General features: G+C 38.5%; 1 protein-coding gene and 1 long non-coding RNA gene across 2 annotated transcripts in view; one reads left to right on the top strand and one right to left on the bottom strand.

Annotated features, from left to right (window-relative positions):
• The window catches only part of gfra3 (GDNF family receptor alpha 3), a gene marked incomplete at its 5' end in the record, with an annotated part of 32,013 nt that extends 14,119 nt beyond the window's left edge, over positions 1-17,894 (bottom strand). The window contains 6 exons of the mRNA XM_014970531.2: positions 2,425-2,561; positions 5,648-5,782; positions 7,220-7,329; positions 7,857-8,211; positions 9,464-9,535; positions 17,507-17,894. Of these exons, the coding sequence (XP_014826017.2) occupies positions 2,425-2,561; positions 5,648-5,782; positions 7,220-7,329; positions 7,857-8,211; positions 9,464-9,535; positions 17,507-17,894 (1,197 nt within the window). The remainder of the gene's footprint in view (positions 1-2,424; positions 2,562-5,647; positions 5,783-7,219; positions 7,330-7,856; positions 8,212-9,463; positions 9,536-17,506) is intronic.
• A 1,138-nt stretch (positions 17,895-19,032) lies between these two features.
• On the top strand, positions 19,033-19,646 carry LOC148156657 (uncharacterized). The gene is made up of 2 exons (XR_015764392.1): positions 19,033-19,116; positions 19,533-19,646. It is a non-coding gene; the product is annotated as an uncharacterized LOC148156657 (long non-coding RNA).
• The last annotated feature ends 2,067 nt before the right edge of the window (positions 19,647-21,713 follow it).

Below are 21,713 nucleotides of genomic sequence, written 5' to 3'. Positions count from 1 at the left end.
CTGATGTTCCTGCATGGATTCATGGATTTACAACAGACACTACAGTAATGTACAGTGTCAGAATGTGAACTAAATATAAAAAGTATGTTTTATCATACAGAATGAGAATTTAAACAACTTAATTTTCAGATGTATACATTATTATACATCTCAACTCTATTTACTGTGTAGCAAAAATTTTCACTAATTTATTTTTAAACCTCTCCTCAAGCATTCTTTTATTGTCTCCTGTAATTAATATAATTTTAATGTAATTAATTAATATAATTTTTATATCTTTACACTGAAACTCCACCTGGCTCTCTTATGTCTTCCCTGACCTGCTCCTCTCATAATAAAATAGTTTAGTTTATTTAAAAATTAAAAACAGTTAATACATATTTCAGTAAACTAAATGAAGACCTCACCAGAGCTTCTTCACCTTTCTTCAACATCATTCTAGCACTGCTGTTCTCCTAAATATCTAAATAATATAATATAATATAATATAATATATAAATACATGTTAAGTGGTGAGTATGATCAGATGTTGCTCACTTTAAATAATAAACAGGCTAATTTCGCTGCTGTTTCAGTCTCATTCTAAATCATTGTGACTAGACTAGCTAACTTTTAAACAAAGTTAGCAGTAAAATTTTGGACATGTGACTATCCCAGAATTAAAACGGCTTAACCTAAAAGATTTAGTTCTATATATGAAAGTAAACTGACAACAAGATGTTATAAATGAGCGATATTCATGGCAACATCCCTGACAGACAGTTTACCTCCTTCAAACGGAGTTTCTGACTCGTCTGCTGCTGCCTTTACTCTGAGCCGTTCAGAGGGGGGAGGGGCAGGAAGCGCTCTGCTGAATGCGCTGTTATGCGCCTTCAAAATAAAAGCACGCGAGTGGAAGATTTTAAAATTCTTCGCAACTGCAGTGAAATTATTGGGGGGAACGAATGTGGCTCTCTCCAATATTGGGGGGGGGGACATGTCCCCCCCGCTTCCTACGCCCAGGTGACAGGGAATTTGAAAATATGATTGAATGCAGTATATTGAGGTAAAATCACACTTCTTTAAGTAAGTGGTGGCCTGGAGAAGTCGATTTCAAATGGGAATGATGTTGAAGAACATTATTTCTGTTTGTGGTGAATGTGTTGTCGTTCATTCCCATCCACAGAGTTACCTAAAAAAGTAATTCAAGCTTTTTTATCATTATTTCTATAGTTATCACTACAGTATCACAAAATATCACAAGTCTTGCACAGCACTGTGAAAGCAGGCGTGTTTTTGCTCTGGAGCAGAGCAGATGGAAACCTTCAGAAGAACAACATGCATGTTGTCCCATTGGGGACATAAAACGCCTGTTTGGTTCTGGACTGCTCAGGAAATCCTCACTGATTTTTCCATTTCCAACTGGTTTCAGGGATCTTAGCTAAATTAACAAACATAATGGTACTGCAAGAGCATTTTGTTAGTTCTTCAAATAGTCTACATGTTTTTATTTCACACCTGTATATAAAAGAAAATTTCTACAATTATGACTTTAATGCTTTTAATCTGAAGGTCTGAAAATTAAAACAGTGGCACAGTATTTAGGATTTCTAATTGATGAGTCTTTGTATTTGCTTCCCACATTCAACAGCTGGTGAAGAAGCTGTGATTAAATTTGGATTTATTTCAGTGTTCATCTGTTGAGACTGGAAAGCGACTGGTTGATGCTACGTTTCTGTTCTGGACTATGGGGAGATTTATACATGCATGCTTCCCTTAAATGTCTTTATTCACTGGATTTGTAACAAGTTTAAAAGGTTTTACACATGACTGCGGGTTGGATGGACATCCTGGGCCACTCATGGACTCCATCATTAACATATTTTTATTTTTAAGGCCATTATAGAACTTCTTCCATCATACTTGTTGGCCTGAATAAATAGAAAGTCCACTGGTAGATATCCTCTTCATTGTGATAACATATTTTTGCTGTCAGCGCCGAAAGTCAAGACTGAGCTTTGAATTAATTTTTTTCAGTTTTCTGCTCCATCTTCTTGTAACCAGTTGCAGAAATATTGGACCTACGACACACTCACTAAAGACACTGTCGTCTCTAAATGATTTCAAGTTTCTTCTTACTGATTTGGAGAAGGAATCTTCTGTCTGCAAACGTTTTAACTGAAGAATCTTTTAATTTGTGAATTCATGACTGTGTTATTGTCTTCTGTTTTTGTTGCGACGCTGCCAGTATTGGCCAGGATTTTCTTGTAAAAGAGACTTTCAGTCTCAGTGGGGTGCTCCTGCTAGAATAAAGGTGTGGTCACTAATCCCCGCCAATACCAGAGCTCCACTATATAGGATTTATAGTCCATGTATTCTGGATTCTAGACTCTATAATCCCACACACATAACTCATTTGAAATGTGAACACGATGATATACTCACATCATTGTTGAGCTCAGGCAGGCGGTTACTGTTCAGCAGCTTGTCCTTCTGGACCAGTGGAGACGGTCTGGGAGCGGGGGGCTGAGTGGGGTCAGAGGGCAGCGATCCAGGGCTTCCCATCCAGCTGATGGAGTTCCCTGCCCACACACACATCACCACATCACCTCTGAGCAGATGTGGGAAAAGAAAGCCCCCATCCTTCGGAGCCTGACAGCTTAGTGGGAACAAAGATCATGGACCTCGGATGTTCAGATGTTACAACGTGGTCAGGGTTCGAATGAAATCAGTGCAAACATCATTGTTAAATGTTAGCTCTGATGGTCAGAGAAAGGAAGTCTGAGTGTTTGCTGCGTTGGGGCTAAGATTGGTGCCTGCGTATGTGTGTGTGTGTGTGTGCATGTGCATGTATGTGGGCGTGTGTGTGTGTGTGTGTGTGCTTGTGTGTGTGCGTATATGTGTGTGTGTATGTTCGCTTTTCCAGCCTGTGATGCAGCATCTGAGTGGGTGTGAACCAACATATCTATCTGGCAGGTTTATTGTCGGAGCCATCGTCAGCTTGATAAATCAGTTTTATGGGAGGTGTCCTGACACATTGATCCGGGCTTTAGTGTTCGGACAAACAGCTCAGCGTGTATCGATAAACCCACCTGACAGCCGCTGTGACTGACTGACAGGTGGAGGACTTTATGTTCCCGCCCAACAGGCTCCTCGTGGCGGTGAGAGCCTTTCAGATGCTAAGACTGGAGCGTGCTGCTGCCATAAAGCTGCAGAGTGCTGCTCACGCTGTGAGGACGGCTGCAGGAGGCAGCCACCCAGACGCATTCAACTGCCACTGTGTCAGAGTCACTTTTTCATTTGCTCTCTTTGAGCTCTTTCTTTGGTTCTTTTAGGCAAGACAAATAAATCATGTTTTCTTAACTCTGATTAGCCAAATCACTGCATTGGAGGAAACATGGTTTTATAGTGAACTATTTTCAAACACGCCTGTAACACCACACAGTCATGGGAGACTGAGAAGCATTTAACCATGTGAAATGATTTTCCTCTCTTTTTAGGCTACGTTTCAGCAGAAACGAGCCAAACACAGGGCAGGTTAGGAAATGCCTTTAACTAAATAAGATCCTCACAGACACAGAGGACATGTATTGGCAGCTCTGCTGAGAATGTGAAAAAAGCCTTAAAATAAATTCCTATTTTATTTCAGTAGTATAATCTCACACAAAAAAAATGTAGAATTAATTATTTTAACTACATTAATTTAGTGGGGAAAACATGTAAAACAAAATACAGAACTGTAAAAATATTTACCTCCTTAAAACCTACTAGTTTTAAGGAGGTAAATATATATCACACAACTAAATGTGTGATATAGTCACACATTTAGGTGTGAATATATCAGTCACACCTAAATGTTTCAGGTCATCCAAAACATTTTAACATCATGAGAAGATAATTTAGTAAATACAAGCAGCAGATTTCAAATGGTGATTTCAGTTATTAAGGGAAAAGGTTATTTTTCAAATGGTCACAAAGTCAACACTCTCATCCTAGATTTTCTGCTACAAAGCAGAATTTATAGTTCTATAAATTGTGGCAAGTTGAAAAACTGCTACCACCATGATGTTTTTAAAGTTAATGTTAAAGTTAATCCTGACTCAACTCAATGTTAATTGAGCCAGGATGTAACAGGACTGCCATCTTTCAGAAAAGGTTCTCTTGTGCCTCATCAATCTGGGTATCAACCAGTCAAATGTATGACTATTTAATGGCTCTTTGAATGAAATTTAAAGCAAAACAAAAAAATTAAGCAGAGGGAATGATTGGGGTATCCTGATGTATTACAATCAAGCATAGCATATGAGTCACAGAATAAGACACATTCAGATTTGTATGTTTATTAAGTAATAAATGTGGTTTAAGGTTCAATAGCTGCATGAAGAAAAGCTTATAAAAGATATCTAGTGAAGCCATGACAGGGGAACAACTCTGACATTTCTGGGCTCTGTTTGTGGCTCTTGGCAGGAGCTTTGTGTTTCTCAAACAGGCTCTCTACAAGCTAGATTAAAAGTTTTTCTGCACAGAATCCTCCTAGCCGGGCCGGGGTGGGAACAGAAGAGAACCAGTAGTGAAAGCAGATGTCGTCCAGACAACTGGAGATGACTTTGCAATTAACCCATGACAGGCACGAAAAATAAGTTCATCCCTCCTGTTAGCTAACAATCCCACTTTGCCCATTATAATGGATGGTTTGAACTTTCTCCTCTCTGCTCTCCACCATGCCTCCTTTCCAACTCCTCTGAGATTTCTGGATTCAGAGGAGTTATTTCAGCTTTTCCAACGTTAATCAGCTGCTCCCTGTTGTAAACCACCGAGCTGCCCACCTATTTTGATACAATGTGCTCTGTTGTATCATAGCTAAATAGGAAAGTATGAAAAATATAAAAATCAGTCCAAAACAAAATCAGTATCCAAAACAAGAAAGAACGGTTGCCAAAATAAATAAAATGTTCACTCAGAAAGACAGGAATGAAAGTTTAAAAAATAAAAATATCTCAACGAAAGTACAGAGCTAGTCCAACGTGCTGCCGCCCTGAGCGGCACAATCCTGGAATTCAGAATAAATGAATGAATAAATAAATGAATAAATAAATAAATAAATAAATAAACAAACATAAATTAGGTAGAATTCTAGAATAAATCGTTAAGGGGGCTATACTTTTTTGTAGTAATACTTCTGGTAGAGAATTAATTGTGCCATTAGGCAATTTTAAAATAAATGCTACTGAGGCAATTTTTTTCATTCATGTTTTAAAAATAATCAGCAATAAATTTATTTGAAGGATCTTTCTTTAGCAAATTGTAAAAACACTCAGAATTATTATAGAATTATTCTATAATTCTCTCAATATCTTCAATATCTAAGCACTTTGAATTGCCTTGTTGCTGAAAACATGCTATATAAATAAAATTACCTTACCTTACCTTACCTTACTACTGAAGATATCTACTATCTCCAATAGTCGACATAACATTTTTAAACTGTTACTCATTGGCTGGACTGAGGAAAAATTTGACATGCGATCAGCAATTCAACTGTAAAATACCACTGTGGTATTACGATGTGTTTAGGTGAGATCTGACAGGAACATGAACCTTTGATGGGCCAGCTAACGTGAATCTGGGATGAACAAAGAACAGCAATCAGCACACAGAGCGGACTCACGTAGGCAGCTGTTGTGGGTGAAAAGGCGCTGCAGCCGCAGACATTCCTGCCACTGGTTGCCACTGCCCTCACAGTTGCACCACAGCGACACATCAGCAGAGTTGTTGCTGATGTAGTTGGGAGTCATGATGGTTCCTGCAGGTCAGAATATCAGCTCAGCATCAGAAAACGTGTCTACGGATACCCTGGATGTTTCTCTGAACACGCTGCATTCGATACACACACTTTAATCCTGATTGTTTACAATCAGAGAACGGGGATTGTGAGTGTCTGACAGGGTGTGAAGAGTTATATCTGTCTGAAAGCTCTGAGTCCAATCCAGAACTCGTCCATCACCAACAGAGCTGGCAGAAAGCCACTCAACACTCGGCCATCCACATGCGTTTGTCAGCTGTCATCTCTCTTTACACTCTGGCCTCTCTTTACTTTGCTGCCCTGGCCATCTATCTCATACCCATCAACTCTCTGCTCTGCTGTTTTCTTCTAGCTATTTTTGCACAAATTCATTTGGCGTTGCAACAAGAATGTAGCAGTTATTCTGGGTCAATTAAGCTTTGCTGTTTTTTTTGGCTTCAAACTTTAATCTTGAGATTTCCAAGACAGCATTCCCGTGAGATAAAGTTTTACTGCTATTAAATCAAACCATTTCCTTATAATGAAGCACATTATTGCCAAAAGTGAGAAGCAGACTCTACTGCACCACATTAGATCACATTTATTCAATTCACAACTTGTTCTGTAACAATATGTAAAAACTAATCATGTGAAAGTTAATGTTGAAATAAACATGCTAATAGCTCAACATGCATTTCTGCGTCCCGACAGATGTCTCACAACAACCATACGCATCACAACTACTTCACTCATAGTGAAGCAGACGTCTTTTTCATCAAGAGAAACATCCTGCTGGGTAAAATACTCCACAGCACAGGTCAGGACGTTTCTCTAAACTGCTCAAATCGATAGTGAATGTGTCAGTTTTCTTTCTCAGTTTAACCTGTGAAATAAAATGACAACAAGCCTTTATGTTATCACTGCATTAGCAGAGGCAGCCATGCTCAATGGGATGGGAGCAGCCACAGCGTTGGCCTTTACTTTGAAACCATGGGAAATGTTAAACACAGACTGAAATGTATCAATATCATTTTGTTTCTATTGATATTTGTGTGGTTTGTTGACATAAGCAGGTTATATTAGTGAAGCATGTGGGGGTTTTTTTCTGTTTCAAAACTAATCTCATATATATAGGGGCCTGATGGTCACTGGGTGAGAGTCAGAGTTATCAAAATATATTTTATTCTCTTTATTAGCACCTGAGAATAAGAGACTTGATATTGCTGTGGCTTATTTAAAAAAAAGAAAAAAAAAAGAAAAACTTGCTAAGAAGAGTTTTCAAAGACTGAACCTGGACTTTTAGAGAAGTTAGTGTCCGTTTTTTTCTCTGCAGTTTTTGGGCTTGAAAATCCATCTACGTCATGTTGACTGTGGTGCTCCAGATTAATTACTACCTGGTTCTTAGATTGAGGCCAAGCAGCAACATGAACAGGTGATGTGTGCTCTCTGTGTCGGTACCTATAAGCCCAGCATAGGCTCGGAGGCAGAGGCCTGTTGAGTCTTTCAAACATCCGCTGGCTGTCAGATGAGATGGTTGGCAGTTACTGAGGAAATCAGCAAGCCTGGACCTGGCAAAAACATAAACAGCTCCACATCAAATGGAAAAAGTGGGCAGAAAATTTAGGTGAATGATTTTAGGTGTGTCTGAATTTGAGTTAGACAGAAAAGTGTTTTTAGTTCAGTAACATTTTTCTCTGCAGAGTTGACAGATTCTTGTTTATGTCCAAATTAATGTGTCTCCTTTCATTTCTGTGTTGTTTACAGAACCATTTCTCATGTCAGGTGGAGGCGGCAGCAGTGCAGGGGCAGATGCTGTTTTGAAAGCTGATGTCAGCTATTACACTTACAGTTTGTCCAGAGTGAAAAAAAGGGAAAACATATGTGATATTTATAATATTGCCATCACCTCTGAAGGAAACATTATGTTGAGCTCATATTCTTAAAAAAATGACACAAAAAAAAGAAAACATCTGCCCTCTTTACCAGCAACTAGAAAAATTCAATAATTGTCCACACTCTTAGACATATCCTAAAAAGTATGTACACTGTAATTTGTAATGCTATAAACTACCATTTAGTTAGCTGAATGTCTAACCTGCACAGGTCGTCTCGGCGACAGAAGCTCTGCTGGTGGAGGCAGTTAGGCTGCAGACTCTCTGCATCCTGATAGGAGCAGGAGGGTACGATGGTCTTCCTCCTTCTCTCTCCACACAGGGTGTTGGTACAGGGGCAGAACAGGACACCCAGGCTGTATTCCTCTGGTACCCGCTCCAGGAAGCGCCTGAGGGCCCGGTGGCACTTGTACTGGTTGCATCGGCTGGTGTTGGGTATTGGCTTTGTGCAGGAAAACACATAGTCTGATCGAAGAGCACCGCACTTCTCATACAGGCCGCAGTCCTGTGCTGCTTTCAGGCACTGGTTCTCACCATCCAGCTGCATGAAGGATGAACCTGCAGGGGTGAACATGGAGAGAATGGGAAAACAGCCAGCAACTAAATATGGTAAGAACATATGATATTCTGTGTCATATATCCTGTTTCTCCATTGTAAGCTGTTTGTTTTGGATGTAGAAACACATCAAACTGAAACCATCTGGCCTTTTTGATACATATTTGCCAAATGAATCTCAATGTATCCAAACTTAATTGAGTTGTGCTGTATAAACTTAATTAATGTTTAGATTTAGCTGTTTCCAGATACACATTATGTTGGGCTGTGGTTGCCACTAAAATGCATTTTGTGTTAGCTTGTACCAGATGTATATCTGTACCTTTACAGTAATGTTGCAGTTATTAATATATATGCATATGTTGTCTGTTGCTATGGTTTCTCAGTTTTGTTTGTTTTTCTTTTTTTCTCTCTCTCTTTCTGAAGGTGTAGGAACAGACCTCTATAACATGATTCAAAACATTTTTACAAATAAAAAACTTAAAAGTGCGGTGTGCAAAAGAATTCAGATATATTTTCTCTCAGTGCAACCAATTGCCTTCAGATGTTGTCTGGTAACTGCTAAGCAATCAATCAATAAAGTTTATTTGTGTAGCACATTTCAGTAACAAGGTAGTGCAAAGTGCTTTACATCATAAAAACACAAAAATACAAAGTCATAAAAGAAGGTTGATACAACATGAAGTCAACAGTTGAGAAAACCAGAAATAAACATTACATTTTTATTAATGTCATCATCAAAATCATCAATACACATCAAATATGTTGATGAATGTTTCATTTATTATGAATCAAAAGTAGCTCTAAACTAACAGTATTTTAAAGTCTATTTTCTCAGGCAAGTACTGTAGAACTGGGTGATGTTCTCTGTCTTACTGGTTTTAGTCAGAACACCAGCAGCAGCGTTCTGGATCAACTGCACCTGGAGGATTGATGTTTTAGTGAGAACCTGTGAAGATGCTGCTGCAGTAATAAGTACAACTAAAGATAAACACATGGAGGAGTTTCTCTAGATCTCACTGACTTTAGCTCTTAAATCCTGGAAATGTTCTACAGGTGATAGAAGGCTGACCTTATAACTGTCATTATGTGGCTCTGAAGGTTCAGATTAGAGTTCATCACTACTCCCAGGTTTCAACTTGATCTCTAGTTTCCAGCTGTAATACCTGAAGCTGTGTGTTGACTTGTTTATGATGACTGCTTTTAGTTAAGCTTTAAATATTTCACTCTATACATAGAAAGTGAGTATCTTACCGGACACTAAAGAGGCCATGCGAGAGTCAATCATGGAGTCATCATAGGGTGATATTTCCAGTTCCTCCCTTCCTGTGGAAAAAAAGAGAAAATTTTAAAGATTGGCAAAAGGATGATCTACATTGAGCAAGAACAGCAGCAGGTTGGAAGGAATAAAAGTAGGACAATTATATGAGAAAACAGAAAAGCATCAGTTCACCCATCTTCCCACCCAAAGTGGCCCATTATGAATTAGAACAACATTTAGACTGCCAACAGTACCACAGTCAAAGCAAAACAAGTTCACAGAAAGGTATGCTGCTACTTTAAATCAACTGGGATAAGAGAAAAATGACTCCATCCATCCATCCATCCATCCATCCATCCATCCATCCATCCATCCATCCATCCATCCATCCATCCATCCATCCATCCATCCATCCATCCATCCATCCATCCATCCATCCATCCATCCATCCATCCATCCATCCATCCAATAGAACAGTGGTTCCCAAACTTCTTCTCCTGGGCCCCCTCATTGGTTTCCAAATATTTTCTGGGGCCCCCCTATGGATTACAAATAGCTGTCTGGTTGAACAACGTGTGTGAGGGGGGGTGGAGAGGATTGTTAGAGACTCCCTGTCTCTAAGAAAGGGGGTGGGAGAAATCGACTTTTTTGGGGGCAAAATGAATGTACGTAGCTGGACATAGACAACAAAATCTGTAGCCTACAGGCTACTTGTTAAGCTTAAGGTGATGTACTGATATTAGCTAGCTAGTCATCTTTTAGCTAACTTTACCTGCATCCAACAGCATTATTCAACAGCTTTTGGGGGAAAAACTGTGAAAAGTGAAAAGTTATTTGCGTTTTGCTGGTTTGCTGCCATGATTCTAACACACCTGCATAGCTCTGTACAGCAGCTGCCGCACAGGTGTAAACCCAGCGCAGGCGTCGTAGCGCTCATGTTGCGTTTAAAGGGGGCTCGGAAAAACAGGTATACCACATGTTAACAACGGATTCAACAGTTTTAACTGCTGATAAACGTGACAGAGGACACAAATATGGGAAGTGTGGAAGCCTCTACTGTATCAAATTGACATAGGAATAACAGAGAGTTGGCCATTCTAAGGTAAAAACCCAGCGGGTGCAGCGTTCATGTTTTTGTTTTGTTTGTTTTCATCCAGACGGCTTCCCGCGCCCTCAGTGCATTGCCCCCACCCTGCAATGGCCATTGCTGGGCCCACCTAGGGGGCGCGCCCCACAGATTTGGAACCTCTGCCATAGAAGAAGCTCATGTCAGCTGATTGTGTCCAATATCTATGTGTAGAAACATAGATAAGGGTTAGAATGTGGATATAAAAGCAAATTATAAGCTTTTCATTTAAATTCCGATTCTTCTTCACTGTTGGATGGAGTTTTGGATGAGGTCAGAGTATTCAATAAAAATAATCTGAGAAAATACTAAAACTTCAGTCAAAAAAGTCTCCCCAAGTTCCCAGCTTGAGTCGTTCTTATAATTCATATGGGCCACCACTGTCATAGAAAACCCTACAGATTACACGTATAGAACATAATGAATTTCACCAAAATTCAAAAGAGGCATAAGTTAAAAATAATTCTGAGTTAAATGACTAATTAAAAGAATCTAAACCCAGTGGAAAATTAACTAAGAATATAAAAAAGTCTAAAACTTACTCAAATACGGAATCTGTCACGGATCATTGATAGAATGTCAGACATAGCTGAACTTGGCTTAACTCTATTCTGCTATGTCACCAAAATAAACGACCGTGAGATTTATTTAATTAGATCTGCAAATTAAACAGGACTGTGTATTTTCCAGCAGCTCTCTGCACTGAGCAGACTGAACATGTTCTTCCCAGAAGCTAATTGGGAGAACAAAGACCTCCTTCTGCATTTCCTACAGAGCAGAGAGCTCCCCAAAGGTAGAAACATCCAAAGTGAAAAATGCTACTCACTGACTTGGTTTTATGAGTTTCCTATCGTACATGTGGCAGAGAGTAATCACTGGTGTAGATAAACAGACATCCACTGTGCTGGCTTTGATGAATTGATAGCCTTTAAATGTTCCCTCCTGACAGTCATACAGCCATACTTTACAGATATAACTCCTGCACCGTGACTCCATTCAGTCCTTTACATTGTAATGCCTACTGGCCAAGTAAATGCTGACATAATGGAATACATGAGAAGGTGACACTGAAATCAGTACATGGCGATTCAGAGTGCAGATACTGACTTTACAAGTGTTGAGTATTTCTTCTACGTTGGTATCACCATCTCACAGATCTGACCTAACACAGGCAAAGCAATGTATGGACAGATGTCCATATATGTTAGTGTAGAAGAGCCTTACTGTCATAAACATCTTTGTTTCCTGCTTCAGTCTTGTGCACATTATGGCCATCAAATGTTGGGATACTGCTAAATGTGAGCTCGTCATTACATCACTTCTGTGTAAGCTGGGCATCAGAGATCTCCCTCATACAGTATTTTCTTTAAAGCAAGCCTCCTTATGTACCCCGCTCTTCAGCCAATGACTGCAGGGGATAGGAATTGGCCCCCAGCGACCTGTAAGGTAAATACAATGGATGGACATTGTTTTTCCCTCCCTGCTCTTGGTTTGATTTGTGGTCATTCGGGGCAGCTGTGTGTTTGAATGTGTTTTATTACCAGGCATAAATTGCTGGCATGCCCGGTCAGCTCTGCCCCAGAAATCTGGGCTGCTCTCGGTCACTCTGCTGGAGAAACTGGGCCGACCCTTGTAAAATAGTACATTATACTATTCATACTTATTTTTATACATACATTCATTATATCAATGAATTCACTACACTGGTACTTTCCCTTAAACGCCTCACTCTTCAAAAGGTTTCTGTCAGGAATGCATCAAACCAACCTAGAACATTGTTGTTCTTGTTTGCTCCCAGAGAGCATACAGCCTTGGATGTCAGGAAAACATCATACACAAAAGAGAGACATGGAGGAACAGAAGTACACAGTGCCTCTGTAATTTAAAGCCAGATCAACACTTCTGCCTCCTAATGTAACAGAATATACTGTACAAAGGAACCAACACAAAATATGTCTACCACATGAAGACAATTTGTACCGACAAATCTTTAAACTGACCAGGAGTATATTTCAGTAGATAACAGGAAGGCTGAACATACTCCAGCAAATTTGCTGTTTTATTCCTTTGAGCTCTGAAACTATTTTGACATGAAACATTCTGGATTTGGAAAAGCTTAGCCTGGTAAACACTTGTGTCGTACAGAAGGTCTGTACACTTGGCTATGGAGAAACCATTGGGTGCTTGAGGTGTGGATTCTGAAGTTTTAAATGACTGGATCTGGTTTTACCCCTTTGATAACATTTGCCTCATGATGTATGTAATGTGCCAGCTCAAACGTTAAGGACGCTACGATATGAAGCTTACCAGAGGTTGCATATGCTGTGACAACCAAACTTTTATCTACAAACATGTTTTTTGTAAAAGTTACATACTGCAGTTTTAAGATTTATTTGTTGATCCCAGTAAGAAAAAAAAAAGAAAGAAGGATGGAAGGAAACAAAAGTGCAGTGCACCCTGATAGTCAGGGCCGTGCAGAGACCACTACAGGGGCAGGTGCTCAAAAAAAAGGGCACAAAGGGCATTCTAGGACAGAATATTAACAAAGCCCCACAGCTTTCAGAGTTTAATAAATGATGATAAATTACAAAATTGTGAGGTATACAATCAAAGCTAAGGAAAATCTCTATATAGAGCATACAACTATGCATATGTAAGATATTTTATTAGTAATTTCTTTCTGCAGGTCTATCTTTTTATAGGAAAGTATTGCAATATTCAAACCCGCAATTTAGCAAGATATGTAAATCAGACATATTTTGTCTTTACAGAATTACACTATTAAAAATATAAACAAGGGCACAATGCAACCTTTTAGTGACTGTAATCTATAAAAAAGCTGCCTGTTTGCTACACTTGCAGTGGAGATGAAGATGGTTCATTCAGGAAAGCAGAGCTGCATCAAACTTTAATGTGGACACATCATTTAATAATTGGGGGGAAAAAATTAACCTCATACTCTGCGAACCAGACCCTAAACTTACTTAAAGTCTGGATTTAATTTTTTCCCCTTCATGAATGACACTTTTATTACAAATATTAGCTATATCTATCATGGTAGTTCAGGGTGAGTTATTTTTAATTCTAAATGGATATCCTTGTTGGACTTTTATTTAAGTGCTATTCTCCTTCAAGATACATTTACATAACACCAGAATAAATGCCTCTAGAATAAATACCTCTCTGCTTAAACCGCTACTCCATGCTCAAGCAGAAACAATACAACGTTCAATGTTTTGCAGCAAAGGAAATTAGAAAACAAATATCCATTATGGAGTTGATAGGTTTTGGAAGAGCGATGTGCCCCTATTGCATAAGCGATACTGAAGAATGACTGCTATCATTAATGATACAGGGAAGAGGCTTTTTAGTTATCTTGCTTTGCTAGCAAAGTCGTTAGCTAGCAGCTAGCTTCATGAACAACACATCAACAACAGCCTAATGTCTGTATGATAAAAATACTGAATCGATAGATAGAACAGTTTCTCCTCACCTGTCTCCTTCCGCTGAGTAGTTCTTCAGAGAAAGGCAGACTAGAGGCCTGTCAGTGTCTGTTGTATTTCATTATCTCTCTGCTTAAACCGCTACTCAGTGCTGAAGCAGAAACTATCCGACGTTCAACGTTTTCCGTCATCTGACAAGTAGCAAGCCTACTCCACTTTATTCACCAAAAACGTTTTTTTTTTAATTTACCAAAAACTGTTCTGTAATCTGGAACGTTCTCTACGTTGAGCTCCGCAGTTAGCCGCCTTATGTCATTGACTCGGGACATTAGCTTGACCTCCAAATTTCTCCCATATCTGTCAAACTGAGTGTTATTGAACCATCTCACAGCTTTAAGAACTGACGGCTTGGAGCCCCTCAGACACGACTGAGGGGAATTTCCAACTCTAGCAGATCAGGACTGTTTTACTGTAAAAATGAGAGCTGTTGTGTATTGAGCTATTGACCATTACCTAATAATCTGATTTATAGAATATTAAGGTGCCACTCTACTTGCGTCACAGGCAATAAGTCAAAGGTAACAAGGCTAAAAACCCCAACACAAAACCAAATAATTTTAGTACATGTTATTATGTGTCAGAAGAGGGCTTAGGAAATAATAATACCAAAAAAAACAAAAATAAAAAATTGGACCAATAGGGCACTTGGGGACAAGGAGCAAAAGGGGCAGGTGCTCAAGTCCCCCTCGCCCCCGCCTCTGCACGTGCCTGCTGATAGTCAATTTTCAGATTCTGAGAGACTGTTTATGCTAATTGTTTTATACTAATCCAGTAACAGACACCATTTGTAAGAAGGCATAAAATTAATTAATGTTAAAGTTCTCTTAATAGATAATATTAGGAAAAACACAATTAGCCCATGACAATTCACTGTTTAATACAAATCTATATAATTCAGTCGAACAAATTAAATATATACATTCAGAAGGAAAATGCTAAGTAATCATAACCTCATGTATTTACTGGCTATTTCTTTCCAATTGTGAATCCCATTAGCAGAGCCTCGATGGGCTGCTGGACAGGCTGTATTGTCCTGCAAATTATTTAAACACAATTCAAAGAACAAACTCAATCAAGAATCCAATGGCATGTAAAATGTTTATGTATGTAAATCCTATTCCTGGCCATATATTTATGGTAATGAAACGCTGGAGCAGCATAGCAGCACTGGGAACTGAAGAGTGTGTAATTACACTAATGCTCCACTGACTAATAGGCCACAGGGGAAGAGGAGTCTGCCGGCTAGTGTTAGCTCACTTACTAATGCACACAATACACCAGCACTTCAGATGTGCTGGTGAGCCCCCGCTCTTTGTGTTCTGAGCGAAGGCTTTTCATCAGACGATACTTGAACGTATGGCCAGCTCAGGATGTTTAGGGTCAAAAGAGAAGACTGTTACCAGACAGAATGAGAAATCTATGGAAAATAAACTGACATAAAAGTCAGGTAGTGAGTAGGAAAGCAAATAAACATAAAAGCGTCTCATACTGATTCCTCTGACTGAGCCACAGGTCAGAAAGTTCACACCACTGAGATAGATTTATAAATGTCAAAATATCAGAGTCAGAGGTCACACATATCAGTGAAAGACTTTCCCTTCCCCTCCAACTTTGGAGGGTCTTTACTCGTAATGGTTAGGGTTGGGATTGTTTTGTAGAGGTAAAGTGATGGACTCGGTGAAGTCTGGGTACATTGATCCTGTTTCAGTTGAAAGTTTCTTCCTGTTAAAAGAGTCTTTGATCTCCAGTGATGCTCGCTGCTCAGACCTCAGAATGACAGACTGCAAAAATGTAAAGATCTTTGCTTTCCTTAGACTGATAACATTTCACTAGAGTGGCACCTTAATATTCTATAAATCAGATTATTAGGTAATGGTCAATAGCTCAATACACAACAGCTCTCATTTTTACAGTAAAACAGTCCTGATTTGCTAGAGTTGGAAATTCCCCTCAGTCGTGTCTGAGGGGCTCCAAGCCGTCAGTTCTTAAAGCTGTGAGATGGTTCAATAACACTCAGTTTGACAGATATGGGAGAAATTTGGAGGTCAAGTTAATGTCCCGATTTATTTGTTGACTTCCAGAAACAATTTTTGTTTTACCACAGCTACTCCTCTTAGGACTGTTTCTATAGGAGAGTTTAACTACCGTAGGAATGGTTTAAGGGAATATAAAGATTAAACAGTGTCAATATGTTATCCACATGAATGACAGAAACCAATGATTCTGAGCAGAACAACACCAAACCCTTAACTTATATTGTTTTCATAGTATTCTGGTGTCATGTCTTCCCCAGATCAGTGATGCACAACCAGCTGCTGAACAGATCCAGGGAAACATTATCTGATGAAATCATGTTCTTTGTTTGAATCAATGTGGATTTGACGTTCCTGTCACAGCTGTACATAAGAGGTGGATCCTCTGTGGCTGGTTGGGACAATGTGCTTACCTTTCCTGAACACCAAGCACTACTACAGTCCATTGTTTGAAGACATGGTTTCCTTTGGGGGAGAGGGAAAATTTGAGAATGCCAGCCTTCCCAGGCCAAGACAGGGGAGCTGGATCCATCCATCCATCCATCCATCCTACAACCTCATCCCTACTAGGGTAGTGAGGGGTGCTGGTGCCTATCTCTAGCAGTCAACTAGAGGTGGGGTCACCCTGGACAGGTCGCCGGTCCATCACAAGAGCCTTGGCAGCTTCGAAAAGTTATAGCTTAAAAACCATTTACTTGTTTGTGGTACAGCTCCTACAGCTTGGAGTCCTTTTGATAAAATACCAGAGAAAGTTCTGGAACAGATTCCTCTCCTGATTCGGGTCACGCTTCTTTAGAGACACAGAAACACAGTTGGCTGCTTAGAAAGTTCTGGACTGGAAACTAAAAGCTGCCAATTACTGAGAGAAAGGTAATGCTCTTTTGAAAGCAAAGTTATCTAGCTAACACGGTCTGGCTAATTAGCCTGCTCATATTAGCTTTCAGTGTTACTCCAAGCAGAAGATGATGCAGAATATTCTCTGCAAAGAAACATCTACTTGTTTCTACTACTGTTCTTTCATATTGTAGAGTAGTCTTCAGTTCACTCTGTATATTTATTTAAAAATCTTTTTAATGACCTGAAAACACTCTTAGACTGGTTGATTATTTAATTTGGGTAAGGTTTTACTTTGTTGTCATTGATGAAACAAATATGTTTTAGCTAAATTACTCTTCCTAATTTATTTGTGCGTAAAAATGTTTGTTAATAATGAACGTAGATGAAAATTAGCCTATGCTACAATCTCATACAGTGGACCAAATGGTGACGTTTCTGTTTGAACTATATATTGTCTCCTTCCAAATAAAGTTATATTTATAAATATTATTATTCTGCACCCTAACTCACTGCAGCCCCAGCAGGGATCTAGCTTACCTGGCAGGAGGCGAACCCTCCAGTATATGCGGAGGCACCGCTCCTCCTTCCTGAAGCCACGCTGGCACTTGCAGGCCAGAAGTGACGGGTGTTTGGCCAACAGGGCGTCCTGTCTCTCCAGGCACTCAGATGCTTCTTGTTCCCCTAACGGTGCAACTGACGCATCGACCGCGCACAGCTCCAAGCCTCGGTACAGCGCCTCACACTGTGGGTCAGTGGAGCACACACGGTGAGCTTCAACACAGTCGGTCACAGGAGCTAGGAAGGGGAATATCTGGGATGTGGAGAGTATCACACCTGAGAAACAGAAAAAAAGGAAAAAATAACAATAGTAATTGAAAAATGGAGCAGTAAATATCAACAACAAGGCCTTGCAAAGATAGAGCCATCAAACTCACATTCTGCTGTGTGACAAACAAACATGACATCTAACCTTTGCTAAATAGCCATAGTCATTGTTGGAAGATGGACATTGGAGGTCCTCTTTGCAGTTTGCCACACACCATGAAGTTGACACAACAAACATGGAAAAACTTGAGCTGCTCTAAATGGGACTTTTTAACCAACACGGAGGGGAAAACTCACAGTGCATCTCCATGGACAACCTGTCATCATTGTAAGATGTGATGTTGAACTTCAGAGGACAATCCTGGAAGGAAAACAGCTAGAGGCTTAAAACCTGAGACTGCTGTCAATGATCAACTTCCAGAAGAGCAACAAGCCGAAACATGCAGGTCATGAATGCAGGGAGGCACTGACAGAAACATTTGAGCCGATATCGGTATCAGATATTATCCTTATAGTCAACAACTGATATTTACAGACATTATTCATATGTGACATTTCACTTTAACGCCTTAAAAAAAACAACCACCCTGCTGACTTCACCACTACTTCTCTGCTTCTGTTAAACTCCGACAATTCTTCGCTGCATCACTATCAAACTCTTAGAAATGGCTGTAAATTTACAGTGAAATTCCAGCAGTAACATACTGTTATTCCAAAATACAGTAGGATATTGTCAATTTGATGTCTTCTTCTGTTGTCACAATCAAGACTGATGACTGGCAGTAAACTACCGCAAAATAATTGTACAATACAGTTTTTTTCCTAAGCAAGACATTTTACTTGTATTTTGCATCTTAGAGGACCAGCATTTAAAGACAATATTAAACGGAAAGAAAAAAATACTTTCCATAATAAATCTTTTAGGGAATGAATCGAAATCTACAGAGCATAATCAAAGTGTTAGATTACCAGTGTTGGTGTTGTATGTTAAAAATACAATGTTAATTAAACACTTGTTTAGTCAAATTCAAAGATAGGTTTGTCAGTTTGCCTAAAGAAATGGTGTTTGATAAAGAGTTGCTCCCACAATCGCAACGTATCTGTGACATCACATGTTTGACCGGGAGACAGCAGTATGGCGTCTTGTCTGGAGCTTATCATAACATAGACATCACATACGTAGACCCCTCACGGAGCGCTGAGTCCTACGTAACAGCGTCCGTGGCAGCAGGGTGATCGGAGCTCCTTAAGTCCTGTGCTGTGTGAACTTGTTTAAACTGTTTTACGAAACAAACTGGATTCATTGGCATTACCTTTCACAGGTAAGGATGACAGATCAGAATTACTTGACTTTGCAGCCAGAAATTCGCTTCTAAACAACCGAGAAATATTTCCTATGTAGCTTAATTGGTTCGAAATAACCGCTGATTGTTAGCGCAGCAGCTAATGTTTTCATACTGTTTTCTAATGAGAGAGAGATGGTGAAAAACCACTGTTAGAGGAGAAGTTCATTAAAAACCAGAGGATTTAGTGAGGAAAGATCAGTCAGGATCAGAGCTGGAGCTGCTGTTCTTCAGTCTGTTTCCAGCTCAGCTTCACCATGTCGGTATTTAGCTATAAAGATGCTACGAGTCAGAGCCCAACATGCTGAAAATGTCTTTTTTTCTGAATGTGAAAGAAACATGTATGTATTTTCTATTACACTTTTGGATAATTTCTCTTTTATCCTTGGCTGTAGCCTGTGAACCAGGACGTCTCAGAAGTCATTGAGTTCTCCCAGTGTGACCAGCAGACTGAAGCCCTGCCTGTGGCCAGTGTTCCCAGTATAATAAATAAATGTTTTATTCTTTCACTTTTTGTGCATTTTTAAATATCTCAATCTGAAGTATTAGTGTATTAAGACAGCTTATGTAATGACAGTGATTCTTGGGAATAGGGACAAAACAGGTCCTATGGATAAAGCACAAAATTTTAATAAAATATACACAAAATATATTTTTTTCAAATATCTTACTCAACTAACCTGGGTCATGTGAGCACAACAATGTATATTTTACAGGTATTTGCTGAATAATTTTTTTATTTTAAACATTGTAGTTGGTGGATGATGCCTGTAAAAGCCCTTGTCCAGGAGCAGAACTCAATACAATATAATAGTTTAAAAATAATTAAAGAAATACTAAAATTATATATTGTGACAATTAAGTATAAGTAGTCATATAAATAATTATAGAGGTATTAAATTGAATTAAAAATCATTTTTATATATTTTCCAACTCCATTGAAATTTGTCCCTAGTTTTTGTCAACACCGTCAGAAATGAAAAGAATGTAAAAAAAAATCAGGCATTATTGGGGGGCACCAGAACTTCTGAGGACCCCATTACCTCTTCCTTTCTCTTACTTTGCTAAGAGGGCTAGTTAGCTCTGGTTAGCTTATGTTATTCTTTAGTTTTTTCTTCTGTTTTATTCCTAAATTGCTTGTCACAACCATGATGTGTCAACACCATAACTGACAATTTACAAAACTTTGATGAAATTTTGTGAAATAAAAGCTTAAATTTAGTATACTGTAAATATTTAATGGACCTGATGAGCTACAATATGGCCTCCTTCAGAATAACATCATATAAATTGAGGTAGTCTGGCTTTTTTTCAACTCCATCAGAGTTTTTCTGACTATTTCATTGAAATTGTTGTCAAATCTCACTTAAATGTGCACTTAATTCATTTTTAATGTATTTTACATGAATTGCATTACTTCACATGTACCAAGTTTTTGATTTTACACACTAGTTTGTCACCACCTTCAGTTCTGTGTCAACTTCGTCATGCACTGTCAATTCCGTCAGATGGAGTTTTTGTTGTTTTTGGTTTTAAATAATATTTCTTTTGTTTCTTGAGAAGCATTTGTCTGTAAAATGAGTAAAAATATCACTAATAGGGTCATTAAAAATTATTTTTAAATTATTTTTGTCAGATGGTGATGACAACGTTCTAGGTCAGGTCGATTAAAAATGTAATTTTTTTTTTAAATGTTGCAATTGGGAGCCTGTACCTTAGCATCTTTACATTTCCTAAACATTATTTGTCATATTTGCATTGAGAAATAACACAAAAAAATTATGGGAAAATTAAAACCCATTTTGTCCCTATTGTCAAGAATCACTGATGAAATAAAAATAATTTACTCTGTTAGAATTATTTTTCACTCTTTGCTGTCAATAGCAGAGTTGACATTCTGTAATAAATATTTTTCTCTGGAAAAAAGTAAGAAAAATGTGTAGTTTATTGTTTGACAATGACTGATTTATAAATAAAAAGTCATTTCTCAATAATGTATAAAAATAAATATAAGAAAATAATTTGATTCTTGTCTTGAAACATTAAATGTACATTAAATTAAGGAATTATGTAAATATGTAATTTAATTAAACACTGTAAAAGTGTCTGTTCATCAATGTTAATATAAAAATTATCAGACTAATTTCTATCAAATAAAAACATTGTGCTCTTTATTCAGAAATGCCCCAAAACAATAAAATAATCACATCAAAAGTTAGAAACTCTGTCTTTAGTAATTTCTTTGATTTCCAAATATATTAATGTGTGTGAGAAAATGTGTCAATGACAGGTATTAACTTAAAATACTTTGTAGAACGGCACTTTGTGAAGTTCGGTCCATTTACTTGTATTAGCTTACTGGGACATATTCCACATTCAATATGGTGGACGCTTTTACGTATCGCAGCAACGGGATGACCCACTCCATGAGGCGTCTACATATTTATGTCTATGATAATAACAAGGTAAGTTTCCCCAAAGCTATTAAAACATGCTCTTTATGTTATCTCTTTAATGTATTTATGTAATGTAATGGTGATGTATTGTCTTCAATGTTTGTAACTCCCTGGCGGACA

This window comes from Poecilia mexicana, unplaced genomic scaffold (genome assembly GCF_051168715.1).
Source record: "Poecilia mexicana isolate PSO_F unplaced genomic scaffold, ASM5116871v1 scaffold_10, whole genome shotgun sequence".
In the NCBI taxonomy this organism is placed as follows: domain Eukaryota; kingdom Metazoa; phylum Chordata; class Actinopteri; order Cyprinodontiformes; family Poeciliidae; genus Poecilia; species Poecilia mexicana.
Note: the sequence above shows the minus strand (reverse complement) of the source record. Positions and strands in the feature narration are given on the sequence as shown.